The following is a 15,973-nucleotide window of genomic DNA, read 5'->3' on the forward strand; positions in this document are numbered from 1 at the left end:
TTTACAATGGGATGCTAGGAATTAGGTAAGAACATAGTATCGAGACTACTATAAACACAAGGCGTTTCATTCTCAGGTTCCTAAAAATCAAGCAAATTTTAGCCTAATGATTACAAAATTGAATTATAAGATCACTGATAGAAAACAAACGCTAAACGGCAACCCACGCCTCCTTGGTAACATCAGGCTTCAGATTAAAGTAAAAATATTATAAATGAAGTTTCAGCAAAATAATTTTATTTCCTAACACATGGTAAACATATACATCCAATATGTAGTTATCTTGCATGTTTATTCACAAATGACTTCCAAATTACAACTGCTTTGACAGTGAAACATGTACTAATAGTTATCTTAGTTGAGATATGAAAAATGCTTTTAGATGGATAACATTCTGAATATTGGTCACAGCAGAATTTGCTTTAGTTAGATGAGCTCTATGAATTTAAAGCTTTGAAAAGCTACTACTTTTGCATCTAATACTCCAGATGAATAGGACGCAGCAATATCAGCTTGTGTTCCACAGAATTTTCCTTAGTTTTTCTGGTGATGGAACCACTTATCCACTGTATTTGGAGAAAAGAAAACCAAATTAGAATCTCTATTAAGAATCAAAACATACCCGGGGCAGCTGGGCGGCTCAGTCGGTTAAGTGTCCGACTTTGGCTCTGGTCATGATCTCACTGCTCGTGGGTTCGAGCCCCACATCGGGCTCTGTGCTGACAGCTCAGAGCCTGGAGCCTGCTTCAGATTCTGTATCTCCCCCTCTCTCTGCCCCTCCCATGTTCGTGCTCTGTCTCTGTCCCTCAATAATGAATAAATGTTCAAAAAAATTTTTTTTTCTTAAATAAATAAGAAGGATCAAAACATACCCAACATATATCCTACCATGGGTTGCCTTAAAAAAAAACTTAGACGTGACATTTCACAATGTGACATTACATGTGACATTTACAAGCAAAAACAGGTGACTAATCACAGTGTTTTCTTTTGGGCTTCTTTACTCTTGATACTAATCAATACACACGTAATTCTCACCAGAAGAACCTTATAGAGAATTCTAAATCTACAGGGGGAGAGAACTGTTTTCTGGGTGAAGCAGCCTGTGGCCAAAATGGGATCCAGAGCCCCACCTGCTCCAACATCTACAAGGCATCTACCCAGCACCCAGAGGAGAACACTGGGTCGTGGTTGGGAAACTGCCATGATGGGGGCTGGGGGGAAGGAGAGCCCGTGCAGCTATCTTTCTTCCCACAGACATTATGGGACTCTAGAAATGTCTCTTCTCCCCTTCCTTCTCTTTCTCCGTAGATGTGGTATGTAAGATGTATCTGTAGACACAGATATAATTTTCCCACACATACATACAATGTTTAGTGTAGTTTTACTAGAATGGAGATCTTACCATCTGTTGGTATTGTGCAGGCAGATTCACATGGTGGTGGTAACTAAAATAAAATATGAAAATGTATTAGTCTAATGCCAGAAAAAAAATAAGCTAAAAAAGTATACCAACACATATATTAAAAAGAATCTGAACAGAAGAGGACTTTCCCAATTTTTAAGTCCTAAAAATAATTTATAATATATAGAAACAAGGCAATGTTTGCTCTCCTGCCAAGAAACAAATTCAGGCCTCTTAGCTTTTGAAGGCACACGGGAGAATAAACAAAAGGAAATGCATCTTGAGATAACTGATTTATGCATTTGCAATGATTATACACACACACACACACACACACACACACACACACACACACACATACACACATACATACATAAAAAGTAGGCAGAGCGTTCTCACTGAAAAGTTATGATTGTTAGCCAATGGTTTTTCCCTTCTAATTTTTCCTATTCACCTCAAAGTTGTCAGGATCCATATATAAAGACAAACCTAAATATACTGGCTTCGTTGTTAAATTATTCTTTTTCCTTGTACTATACCCCACTTACAAGGCTACTAGTAAGAAGTCAGACTTCATGTTTTCTGTTTGTTTTCCTTATTTAATATAGTTAATAAGAATAATTTAGGATTATCTAGTTCAGTCTTTTGGTTAATCCAAATAATTGAAAATAATACAAAGTCAAAATTGTAAGATTATGAACCACTCCTGCACGGTGCCTGAAAATTGACCACTTTCTTAGTCCTTTCTATAAAAAGTCAAGTAAGTTCCCATTAATTCTTTTGTGAAAAATGGCCTGTGATAGGTATGTAGGCACTTGGGTTAGCCGGTATATTCTGGAATCATTTTGATTGTTACAAATTATACTGTTTTCTCATCCGCCCTGTTAGTGTTGACTAGCATCCTTCTTAGCTTCTTCCTTCAGTCAAAGGTCTACTTGTGTGCGCTCATCGTTTGCAATTTCAAGACCTCACACGGTAATATGCATGAGGAGGAACTCCGATATTTGTTGAAAGAAGTACTTTCCTTCCCCATTAGCATAGATTTTTTTAGCCACCAGGAACGGTCTTTTTCAAGGAAAATTTTACATACAGCATCCACAATAGCTTTGGCAGCATCAGGATCACACTTGAAGGGGCTCTCAGGCACCGTAGTATTCATGCTGTGAAAGAAAACAAAAGTAGTCATGAGTCACAGTAACGAAACCTGTCTATTAAGAGTTAAAAACCAACAGGTTGAGATAGGAAGCCAGATGAGATTCAAGTCTGGTTTACCTGAATCAAGTTTACTCAAGTTGTAGGATAGAAAATCAATATATACAGAAATCTGTTACATTTTCTATTCACTAATAACAGACCATCGGAAAGAGAAATTAAGAAAATAGTAACATTTGGGGCACCAGGGTGGCTCAGTAGGTTAAGATTCCGACTTCAGCTCAGGTCATGATCTCACGGTTCATGGGTTCAAGGCCCGTGCTGGGCTCCGTGCTGACAGCTCAGAGCCTGGAGCCTGCTTCAGATTCTGTATCTCCCTCTCTCTCAAGAATAAACGTTACCAAAACAATTTTTAAAAAAAGAAAGAAAATAATAATATTTACAGTTGCATCAAAAAGAATAAAATACCCAGGAATAAATTTTTTTTAAGTAATCTCTGTGTATGCTCTAAGTAATCTCTATGTGGGGCTTGAACTCACAACCCCAAGATCAAGACATGCATGCTTCACCAACTGAGCTAGCTGGGCACCCCAGTTTAACCAAGGAGGTGGGAGATCTGTACACTGAAAACTGTAAGACATTAATAAAAAGAAATTGAGGAAGACACAAATAAATGGAAAGATACTCCATGCTCGTGGACTGGAAGAATATGGTCAAAATGTTCATACTATCAAAAGCAATCTACAGATTCAATGCAATCCCTATCAAAATTCAATGGCATTTTTCAAACAGGACAAACAATCCTAAAATTTGTGTGGAGCCACAAAAGACCCTGAGTAGCCCAAAACAATTTTGAGAAATAAGAGCAAAGCTGGAGGCACCACACTCCCTGATTTCACACCACCTTACAAAGTTACGTTAACCAGAACAGTATGGTACTAGCATAAAAACAGACACGGAGATCAATGGAACAGAATAGACAGCCAGGAATAAAACCCATTCATATAAAGTCAGCTAGTTTATGGTAAAGGAGCCAAGATATACAATGAGAAAAGGACAGTCTCTTCAATGAATGGTGTTGGAAAAACTGGACAGGCACAAGCAAAGAATTAAACTGGACCACTATCTTACATTATACACAAATATTAACCCAAAATAGGTTAAAGACTTGAATGTAAGACCTGAAGCCATTAAACTCCTACAGGAAAACACAGGCAGTAAGCTCCCTGACATCACTTTTGGGGATCAATTTTTGGATTCATCCAAAAAGCACAGGCAAACAAAAGCAAAAAATAAATAAGTGGGACAACATCAAACTAAAAAGCTTCTACGCAGCAAAGGGAACCATCGACAAAATGAAAAGGCAACCTACTAAATGGGAGAAAATATTTGCAAATCATGTATCTGATAGGGGGTTAAGATCCAAAATACATATATAAAGAACTCGTACAGCTTGACAGCAAACAATCAATCTGATTAAAAAATGGGTAAGAGCATCAGACAGAAAATTTTTCAAAGACACACAATACAGTTGGTCAACAGGTACCTAAAAACATGCTCAATAACACTCACCATCAGGGAAATGCAAATCAAAACCAGTGTGAATCACACCCATTAGAATGGCTATTATCAACAAGCCATATCAACAAGGTAAGAAATAATAAGTGTTAGTAGGATGTAGAAGAAAAATGAAGCCCTTGTGCACTGCTGGTGGAAATGCAAATTGATGCAGTCACTATGGAAAACAGTATGAAGTGTCCTCAAAAAATTAAAAATAGAATTACCACTTGATCCAGCAATTCGACTTCTGTGTATTTATTTGAAGAATACAAAAACACTAAATGGGAAATGTGATTTACAACAACCAAGACATGGAAAAAACCTAAAGGTCCGCCAATGAACGAATGGATAAAGAAAATGTAGTGTACACACACACACACACACACACACACACACACACACACACTCAGGAATATTATTCAGCCATAAAAAAGAATGAGACCTTGCTATTTGTGACAACATTATGCTAAATGAAATAAGTCACACAGGAAAAGGTAAACACCATGTAATCTCACTTATATGTGGGATCTAAAAACACAAAAAACAAAACCACGCTCATGGATATAGAGAACATACTGGGGGTTAACTGAGGCAGAAGGGAGGGTGGGTGAAATGGGTAAAGGGGGTCAAAGGTACCAATTATCAGTTATGAATAAGCCATGGCTCGAACTCACTTGTGTGCTCTCTCTCTAAATAAATAAACTTAAAAAAAAATGGTATATCTAGGAGATGGGATATTTTACAGAGATGGAATATTACATATTATAAAAACATTTTTTAATGACATGGGGAAATACTTATCGTGTTAAATATGTCAAAAATCAGGGGCGCTTGGGTGGCTCAGTTGGTTAAGCATCTGACCAGCTCAGGTCGTGATCTCATGGTTTGTGGGTTCGAGCCCTGCAATGGGCTCTATCCTGACAGTTCAGAGCCTGGAGCCTGCTTCAGATTCTGTGTCTCCCTCCCACTCATGCTCTGTCTCTCTCTCTCAAAAATAAACAAACATTTTTAAAAATAAAAAAAACCAAAAACCATAAACTATAGATGCAATATAATCTTAACTACTATTATTATTTCAATTTATTTTGAGAGAGAAAGTGAGCACACACATGCATGGGGAAGGGGCAGAGAGAGAGAGGGAGAGAAAGAATCCCAAGCAGGCTCTGTGCTCAGTGCAAAGAAAGCCCAATGTGGAGCTCAACCTCATGAATTGTGAGATCAGGACCTGAGCTGAAATCAAGAGTCAGACACTTAACCAACCGAGCCACCTAGGTGCCCCCCCAAATTTAAATATAAATAGGTGCTGTTGTGAGTGTGGAGTATGTGTTTATCTTGCATAAATGGGATCATATTAAGTACACTACTAGGAACTTTGCTTTTCTCCCTTAATATGTTTTGGAGATCATTCCATATCAACATATAAAGATATTCTTTTAACGTGCCATATACTGTCCTATCATATAGATGTACTTAACCATTACATTTTTCCTTTTTGCTATTATAAAGGGCACTATAATGAACATCCTTATACATGTATCTTGGTGAACTACAGATACATTCCTAGCAGTAGTGGTATAAAGAAATACATGCAATTTTAACTTCTGGACTAGATATTGTCAAATTCCCCTTCACCAAGCCTGTACCCATTTATACACTCAACAACCATGTATGTATGCTCTTGGTAACCCTGGCTATCATCTAATTTTTTTTAATTTTTGCAAATCTAAGGGGGCATTATCTTGCTGAACTGCCTTTTATAAATCATGAGTGAGTCTGTACACCTTCTTATATGTAAACTTCCTTTTTCTATCTTTTCTCTCCATCTATTGAGTTGTCTTTTTCTTATCAACTCGAATAAGCTATTTACAAATTATTTTGCCCCTTGTGTTTTTTTACAAAAAAACTGGGAAAAATGGTCTCCTGATACATAAAAATATCACAAGTAAACCTTTCTTTTATGGATTTTGAGTCTGTGTTCTATTTAGAAAGGGCTTCTCTACTATAAGCTAATTAATAGATTAACCTATACTTATTCTATAATTTTTTTGCATCAAAATTTATGTTTCTGGAATTAAATACTAATGTAAGACGAGGGCCGACAGGCTGCACTCAATTAAATAAGGGTGCATTAATTAAACAAGGAAAACATGCTGAGCTGCTTCCCTGGGGAGCTCATGAAGCACCTACCTGGTCACAGCACCTTTTAAACACAAATCGAAACAGCCAGAACATGGTGGTGGTTGCCAGTGTGCATCTGCCATAAGGAGAATAAGGAGGAAGGTCGGGATCTAGCCTGTTTTCTTCCTCAACAGCCAGTTGGTCCAACACCATTCATCCGTAATACTTTACTATAAACTAAATTCCCATATGGCATTGGGTCTGCCAAACTCTAACAGGACTGAGTAATTTGACTTTCTTCTTCAATATCAAACTTTGGGTAAAACAATATCACTCAACATTATGAAAATAATTAACACTCCTCCCCCTACCCCCAACACTACCCTCATTTTTTTTTTTTTTTTTTTTTTTTTTTTTTTTTTTTTTTCAGAATTTTCCTGGCTATTTTCACATGCAGATTTTTCCTAAAGAAATTGAATGTTATTTAGGAACATAGTTTACTTTTCTTTTTATCATATTTTATATTTCTCAATAGTCTTAAACTGCTCTTCTTCTGGGTCTTGCACTGTCTTGTTTATACCTTGGTGTCTTGTTTTTCTAAGTTTATTTATTTTGAGAGAGAACGCATGTGTACAAGCAGGGGAGGGGCAGAGAGACAGAGAGAGAATCCCAGTGCCCACCACAGGGCTCAATCTCACAAGCCGTGAGATCATGAACAGAGCTGAAATCAAGAGTCAGACACTTAACCAATCGAGCCACCCAGGTGCCCCTGAGTATCATGTATATTTTAGATACAAATCTGTTTCTTTTCTTTTTTTTAAATGTTTATTTATATTTGAGAGAGAGAGAGAGAGAGAGAGCAAGCAGAGGAGGGGTGGAGAGAGACTGAGACAGAATCTGAAGCAGGCTCCAGGCTCTGAGCTATCAACACAGGGCCTGATGTGGGGCTTGAACTCACAAACGGTGAGATCGTGAGCTAGGTCAAAGTTGGAGGCTTAACCAACTAGGACACCAGGTGTCCTGGTGTTTGTTTGTTGTTTTAAATACTATTCCATATGAGACCTTTTCCTCCATTATAGTTTCTGTAATCACTTGTATAGAATGCTATCAATATACATACACACTCATTTTGTAATAGGGCACCTTTTTGAATTATTTCCTGGGGTTTTCTAGGTGCAAGATCATATCATCTATGACAATTTGATCCTCCATTTCCAACACTGCTGCATCAAAATACATCATTTCTCTTATATACTTCATTGACTACTATTTCAAGAACGACATTAGTTAAGTGGTGATAGTGGGCATTCTCTTGTAAATCTCTAAAAACCCAAGAGGAAGCATCCGATCCTGGACATGGGTTGGGGGCCAGACAGACTTGGATGTGAGTCCTAACCATGAAACACTTATTGAGGGATGACTTTGGTTAAGTTTAATTTCCCTGCATCTCTGCTACATGTTTGGCAAATATTAACTGCTCAGTAAGTATTAGCTATTATTAGCAGTAGTAAATTCTGTGTGCATGGTAGATCCTGGTTTAGCTGCAACGCATCTTACATATTTAGATCAGAGCAAAACTCTTGCACTCAACCTTATTTCACTCACTACATTCTGAGCACTCTGCTTGTAAGCCCTTCTAGTTACCCTCACAAAGCTCTGATCCCACGGTCCCTTTTATAGTTTTAGTTTGTACTTGTTCAGAGAGTATCTCATGAGTACTTTTCAGTTGCTTATATATCTACCTTCCCACTTACTTTAGCACTGACTCACAAACCAGCCATCCCTTTTCGAAGGAATGTAATAATACAGTGTGTTTATGGTTGTTAAAACCTTTGGAGCAAGCTGGTCTGCCTTCTATGGTAAACACACAGAGAAGAGTTCCTGCTTACCAACTGATTCCCTTTCCATCGATCTTCTTCGTCACTAATGCTCTCCAGTGGTCATGAGTGCTTTTAATAATATCAGTTGCAAAATCCTGTAATTTGAAGATACGCATTACAAAGACAGATAAGTGTCTTTTCCTTATTATCAACATTTTGCCAAAGCCTGAGAACTTTGTCTTTTCTAAATTCGTTTCCTTGTGTCAGAAATGGAAGAGGACATTTAAATGAATCGATATCAAGGCTGTCTTACCTATATCTTTAAACATTTGTTTTATGGTCATACAGTCTTTAAATGGTAACGATATAGTTAAGTTGGTCTCGATACAAACGGGCCGAAAGCTACACTTCTATATGACACACTACCTTATCTTTAAACTCTGCATTGAAAGCAAACTGGTTCTCCGGTTTTCCATCAGGAACCTTGTACCTTCTAAACCAGTCCACAGTAGCTTCCAGGTACCCAGGTTTCAGCCGCTTGACATCGTTAATATCTAAGAAGAGGACAAGCAGATTGCAAGATGAATATGTAATTGTTCATGCAATACAAGTATCAAGTACGTACTTTGAGAGAGCGATAGGATGGATTATCAAAAAGTTCAAGATAACGTTAGAGTGAACCACCTTGCTGAAAAGAGAACACACAGACATTAAAAGGAAATCATCTAGTGTCTTAGAATAGCTCTGATGTTAAGTACTAAGAAAACAACCAATACAATAGTAACTTCTATTAGACAGAGAGTTTTCTGCCAGGAACTGGAAACAAAAGACCAAATATGTTTTTATTATACCACAGTGAGGAAAACTGTCAGAGCTGATTAACTCTCTGAGTGCGAACCAGACATTGAAAGGTATGCTGGATCCGGACTGGAGAATCCTGAACACCAGATCCAGAAAAGAAAAGGTCGGCAAAAAAGAATCCAGTCAACTTTTGTTCCTCACCTTGCAAAGCTGCATACAGAGACCCAGGAGTGGTCTCCAGAGCTACCAGAACTGCCTCCTGATGCCACATCAAGAGCCTACCAAAGACAGCACCAATTCTGTGCTGTTCCCTCTTGGGTTTGGCTTTCCTAACCAGCCCGGCAGTCCTGGTGTTGTAGCAAGCATGGAACCCCAGGCTTACTTTCGTGGGTTGCCACAAACTAGCAGGGCGATCTGGCTATCGGGGCTCCACAACGACCAAGAGGATCAGTGTGTCTGAAGTGACTGCTTTAGTGGTAAGTAGTCCTCTTCCATGGCTCTGTGCGTATCTCTCCCAGAGGTGTGGCTAGTCAAGAATAGCACACCTGAATAGCACACAAGAATAGCACACTCTGAATAGCAGAGTGAAGAATGGCACTAGCAATGCCAATAAACTCTTCAGATTATAACAGATGACAGACAGACACTATCTTAGGCTGACTTGGAGGGAAAGCTGCATGCTATTTGCAGCATGGGGCCAACCGCCCAGAGAAAGTTTTCAGTACTCCAAGAGCCTCTACTGCAGGGCAAAAGGCCACATACATGTTTTAGGATTCCACGTACAAGAAATATCCAGAATCGGGAAATCTATGGTGACAGCAGATTAGGGATTGCCAGGGCCTGGGAAGAGCAGGGGATAGGGAGTGACTGCTTAGACATAGAGTTTTCATCTGGAGTGATGAAATGTCCTGGAACTAGACTGTGGTGATGTCGTGTGACTTTGTGAATGTATTAAATGCCACCAAATTGTACACTTTAAAATTGTTAAAATGGTAATTTTGTGTTAAGTGAATTTTACCACCAAAAAAAAAAGGGGGGGTGGGTAATGAAGTACTGATACATGTTACACTGCAGATGAGCCCTGAAAACATTATGCTACGTCAAAGAAGCTAGACAGACACATTAACATACAATCCCATTTGTGTGAAATGTTCAAAACAGGCCAGTCCATTAAGACAAACAATACATTAGTGATTGCCAGGGACTGGGGGAAATGGGAACAGGGAGTGGCTGCTAATGGATACAGAACTTACTGTTAGAGTAGGGAACACGTTCTGGAATTAGACAATGGAGACAGTTGCACAACAGAGTGAATATATTAAAAATCGTAGAATTGTACACTTTAAAATGATGAATTTTATAGCATGCAGATCATATCTCACTCAAAAAAATTTTTTAATAAATAAAGCAAGAGAATGCTAGTATGCATGGAAGGAAAAGAGAAAAGAGTAAACACAAACTACCAGATTTTTCCTTTCCTGGAATGAAGGAGAAAATTTACTCAATTACTAAGTTAATTACTAAGAAGTTCACTGTGCGGAATAACAGTGCTTTGTCAAATGTTTTGCTTCTCCATTCTTTAACAGTTTGAAGGCGTGGGCTTATTCCTTAGTGCTTACTGAAGGTAATTCTGTCTCTATAGGTTAAATTTGGTGGGGAGTAAGATTTAGATGTAAAGACTTTAGATCTTCAGATTTCCTTACCATTGTAATTGGCTGCATCAGGATCATCCACATTAATGGCAATGACTTTCCAGTCGGTTTCCCCTTCATCGATCATAGCCAGTATGCCCAGAACTTTCACACTAATTATTTCACCTCTTGCACATACCTAAGAGTCAATAACCACAGTTAGGACAATACCACAGAATGAAACTTTGGAAGAAAAGTTTTACTTGGTAGATAACAGGAAATAAGGAAGATGCCAAGTTTCTGCAAACTTACCATAAAATGGTTTCTTTAGGCAATTTTTAAAAAGCTAAACAAGCAGATCCCTGTCTTATCAAAACTGAAAATAAGTACCCTTGGAGGCCCTAAGAAAATCAGTAACGTAGTTGAGGATAATTCATATTTTTTGAGGTGTCATTGATTGGGCCAAAAAATAAATCCTCCATAATATGTTTCAAACACATATTTAAATGTGCTTTTTTTTTTTTAAATTTTTTTTTAAACGTTTTTTTTTTTTTTTTTTTTTTTGAGACAGAGAGAGACAGAGCATGAATGGGGGAGGGTCACAGAGAGAGGGAGACACAGAATCTGAAGCAGGCTCCAGGCTCTGAGCTGTCAGCACAGAGCCCGACACGGGGCTCGAACTCACAGACTGTGAGATCATGACCTGAGCCGAAGTCGGACACTCAACCGACCAAGCCACCCAGGCGCCCCTAAATGTGCTTTCTTTACTTTTTATTTTATTCAAACAACTGAATTAGGCAAGTCAAACAATATGATTTAACTTAATGATTTAAAAAACTGAATGCCAACTTTCTTTTCGGTTGTTAACTATTTCCCTCAGCCTGAGCAGTATCGTAAGGAAATGATAACTACAGTCGTGATGTTAGAGTTGCCCTACTTGATAAAGAAATTCTGACCACAGATCTCCAGCTCCTGAGGTTAGCTGACATGGGTCGGTTCACTGACTGTTCCGAGTAAGTCGGCAAGGTTTGCCTTGTATCGAGATGAAATCTGCCTCCTGGTACTCTACCTGTTGACTAGTCATCTGCCTGCCAAAGCAAATGCAGAACACAACTGCTTCTTCTGCATGCGTGTATACATACATTTTTTTAGACTAAGTTTATTTTTTTTTTATTTAACATTTTTTTTTTTAACGTTTATTTATTTTTGAGACAGAGAGAGATACAGCATGAACGGGGGAGGGGCAGAGGGAGAGGGAGACGCAGAATCGGAAGCAGGCTCCGGGCTCTGAGCCATCAGCCCAGAGCCCGACGCAGGGCTCGAACTCGCGGACCGCGAGATCGTGACCTGAGCTGAAGTCGGACGCTTAACCGACTGAGCCACCCAGGCGCCCCAAGACTAAGTTTAAATGCACACATTATAGTATACAAATGCTTAGCAGAACTAGAAGTTTTAACTTATCAAAGAGACATCATTATTTCACTAATATGCATATATTTTATTCACGATATTTTTTAAAGTATGAGCTGTGTATACTTCATTACTATCATCGTGACACTACAGAAAAACATTTCAGATTCCCTTACCTTGCTTCCAATTTCACACACATCGATTGGGTCATTGTCACCACAACAGCCAGTGTGTTTGTCATTGTGTCCTGGGTCTTCCCAAGTCTAAAAATTAAATTAATTAATTAATTAATGAAAAATTAAAAAAAAATTAAGTCTGAGAGTATATCATTTCTATACAAGCTACTGACAAAGTGGATCATGTTTGCATTAAAAGATAACAGCCCATGAGTCTTTCTACAAAAATATGAATCTTCAGCTATTTTTTTTCTCATTTTTAAGAAATTTTTGATTTACATCTAAGAATCTTCACTACACACAGTAATTTTAATTAAATGCTAGGACCCTATGCTACATACACTCAACTAAATATTCTATGCTAAATACGCTAAACTGAATTTAAGATTTCTTATTTTTGTTTTCTGTTTTTTTAAGTTTAAGTGTTTTTTAAATTTATTTTGAGAGAGATATAGAGAGCAAGTGGGGGAGGGACAAAGAGAGGGGGAGAATCCCAAGTCAGGCTCCAGATTGTCAGTGCAGAGCCCGATGCAGGGCTCGAACTCACAAACCTCAAGAGTCGGACACTTAACCGACTGAGCCACCCAGGCACCCCTAAATTTAAGCTTTAAAACAGATGATACTTTTTTTAAAAGTTTATTTATTTATTTTATTTTTAGTGATCTCTACACTTAATGCGGGGCTTGAACTTACAACCCCAAGATCAACAGTCGCATGCTCTACTTACTGAGCCAGCCAGGTGCCTCAACAATAATCCTATTTGAAACAAACAAAACCCAACCACCTAATAGTTGAGACAACATGCAACACAAATACAGACCCAAATATTTACTTGAAAAATACATTAAAAGAAAAGTGCTTTGATGAACTTTTTGTGCTCACTATCTTCTATGAACTAGATTTTCTTTAAAATAAATTTCCAAAACAGAGGTAGGTAGACAGTAATGCTAAAAGGGAAATGAGATGTTCTGATGGTAAGTGTCATCACCGACCAGGAGCCAAGACTGAAAAGCTTAATCAGGATCTTCTGGAGCTTTCAATCGCTAGCTTTATTTCCTGAATCTCTGCAGAGATCTTACAGATGGCTTGTGCTTGCTTGGATGTTTACAACGTACTTATTGTTCTAGTTATTTTCTCCCTCAATCTAGAACATATTTCTTGGCTATTCAGCTGGAATAAAGGCAAAAAGATAAAAGTAAAGGGGGGTAAACAAAGACCAGATCCAACAAAGCCAAATCCAACCTCCAGAAGAATAAGTATTTCAGCAGTGTTTTCCCAGATGGACAATATTTTGAGGCTAACTACTAAACGAACTGGAATACAAGGTGAAGTGCTATAATTAAGGCAGACAAATGACTTTGTGATTACCAGCTGAGTTTGATCTATGTTTTGGTAACTTACAGATTGTTTCACAGTAGACTCGACTTAATAGACTTAATGGTTAATAAAAACAAACCATTTATCAACAGGAAAAAGTAAATTGAGTATTTCATGTAAAAATCCTAAGCACCACAGGCATTAGCCTAGCCAAACTGGAATTAAATATCCATCATTTACTCATAATAGACATGATTCTAGTGATTCTTCATTTAAATATTAAATAAGAGCCTACTATACACACTGGCATTGTGCTGGGATAAATTGGTATATAATACAGACATCCTCCCTCCTCAAAGGTGTTGTCTGTTTAGGAAAACAGAACCCCATTATTACTTTACCACAAAAAGACTGGCATTAAGAAGAAGAAATCAGGACTCTCAACATGAAAGCTTACTTGTGCCAGGCTCCTCACAATAGCCATATGAGCTAAGTGCTCATAATCTCAGAGAGATTGGCCTCAGGGAGGAGGAAAGAGAGGCAAGTTAGGTGAGCCAGCAAGTGGTGGACATGGGATGTGGTGCCAAAAATCCATGCTTTCAACCACTAGCCTACACGGTCCCTCTTTGCCACTCATTCCATAAAGAAACAAAGCATATGGTTTACAACCAGTCCATATAGAAAGATAAATATTTCAGAAAAGAACTTTCAAATGTGAATTTAAATATCATGAAACATTTATCTTCAGTTTATTTTGAAAATGAGTTTATTCAAGGAAGTATTAAAATAATTACTCTTGGGGCGCCTGGGTGGCTCAGTCGGTTGGGCGTCCGACTTCAGCTCAGGTCATGATCTCACACTCCGTGAGTTCGAGCCCCACGTTGGGCTCTGTGCTGACAGCTCTGAGCCTGGGGCCTGCTTCGGATTCTGTGTCTCCCTTTCTCTCTGCCCCTCCCCTGCTCATGCTCTGTCTCTCTCTGTCTCAAAAATAAATAAAAACATTTAAAAATTTTTTAAAAATTAAAAATAATAATTACTCTTATGTTGGTAAAATCTACTATGGCATAAACTTTCTGCAGGTGTTTAAATCTTTTCCACTAACAGCTATAGGTTAATTTTTTGTAAGCTAAAAAGTACATTTTTAGCCACTGCACAGATACATACCTGAGGGATAGCACCGTAATTCCAGATATATCCTTTATAAGGGAACAGATTTGCAACGTAACGGAGTTTTCCTTTTTTCACATCTTGTTTAATTGGGTTTAAAGGGTCCTTTGTAGCTATCTGAAATAAAAAATTTTGAATTATTGTATATTTGGATATAAAATACTATTCAAATAACGATTTGAGGAAATGAATTATGGAATGCATATCCTGTAATTCCACTTTAATGAAGTATTTTGCCTCTAACATTTTTACAATTTGATATAAAAGTTTTTCCATAATCAGCCTTAAATTGGAAAACTTATTTGAGGTACACAGGAACTATCAAGAAGGGTAAAAAAACACTAAAAAAAAAAAAAAAACCCCAAAATTTACTTATTCAAGAAAGCAAAAACTAAAATTACCTGGAATAAAAATCCTAACATTTGAGACATGTTTTAAGATTTGTATTAAAAGGGCAAAATAGATATTATCCAACTTAGGCTTTCCTTAAAACATTTTAAATTATTCAAATATTTGAGTGTATATTACATGCAAAATATGGCTACTGTCAAAAAGCTTAATTAGGTGATATAAGAAATGTAACAAATATCCACAACAAAAAGCCGAATCTACTAGGAGTCATCAGAAAGAAATTAACGCAACAGAAATTCCAATACAATCACAGGTGGCTGGGGTAACTAAAGAAAGCCCGGTGACTCCATGGAGGAGTCTGGAGGAGTCGTTGATGGATTTAAAGGGGAGAACACAGGAGAAACAGGTAATTCTAGGCTTTCAGAAGCCAGAAGCAAAGGTGTGGGGAGGACAGTCTGCCGCTTCAGAGCCCAGGGGGAAGACTGGCAGGCAGTGGGCGATGCAACCTAACCGGAGAAGAGATTGGGACCAGCAAGAAGAAAACCTTAGGCTTCAGCGGTTGAACCCTCAAGCAAATGCAAATCAGTGTGCTTAGATCAAAATTAATATCCTAAGTCTGATCATCAGTGTAAGGAGAAACATACCTCCATTTTTGCATTCGACCAGCGCGGTACTTCAACTACCATGTGGAACACGTCCTGAAAAACACATAGAAGGTGAAATGGTCACAGGAGCTAATTTGTTCTCTCACCCCAGTGAGCGTTTCACTGGTCCGGCCAAAGTTAAACTGTTCATTGTATTGGATCTTTGAAGTCAATAGGCTTTCAACACAAGTCAGCCAAAAAATCAGACCCGGGGCACCTCAGGGGCCTAGTCAGTTAAACATCCGACTCTTGATTTCGGACTCTTGATTTTGGACAGTTTTGGCTCAGGTCATGATCTCATGGTTCGTGATATTGAAGGCACTTTCTCTCAAAATAAATACATAAACTTAAAAAAAAAATCAGACCAAATATGCAAAGTAACTGTAGAATTAAGGTGGTGGGTGTATTCTTGTCCAATCTG

The 15,973-nt window shown here is 38.1% G+C and overlaps 1 protein-coding gene across 1 annotated transcript in view; it reads right to left on the bottom strand.

Moving 5' to 3' along the window:
• Nucleotides 1-215: 215 nt before the first annotated feature.
• Nucleotides 216-15,973, bottom strand: part of PPA1 (inorganic pyrophosphatase 1) — a 30,358-nt gene continuing 14,600 nt past the window's right edge. The window contains exons 3-11 of the mRNA XM_042908540.1: nt 15,553-15,606; nt 14,555-14,674; nt 12,074-12,160; nt 10,560-10,686; nt 8,482-8,609; nt 8,125-8,210; nt 2,496-2,565; nt 1,406-1,448; nt 216-566 (exon numbers count right to left, since the gene is read on the bottom strand). Coding sequence (XP_042764474.1) covers nt 535-566; nt 1,406-1,448; nt 2,496-2,565; nt 8,125-8,210; nt 8,482-8,609; nt 10,560-10,686; nt 12,074-12,160; nt 14,555-14,674; nt 15,553-15,606 — 747 coding nt within the window. The 3' untranslated portion in view covers nt 216-534. The remainder of the gene's footprint in view (nt 567-1,405; nt 1,449-2,495; nt 2,566-8,124; nt 8,211-8,481; nt 8,610-10,559; nt 10,687-12,073; nt 12,161-14,554; nt 14,675-15,552; nt 15,607-15,973) is intronic.

The sequence above is a fragment of the Panthera leo genome, chromosome D2 (assembly GCF_018350215.1).
Source record: "Panthera leo isolate Ple1 chromosome D2, P.leo_Ple1_pat1.1, whole genome shotgun sequence".
NCBI classification, from domain to species: Eukaryota; Metazoa; Chordata; class Mammalia; order Carnivora; family Felidae; genus Panthera; species Panthera leo.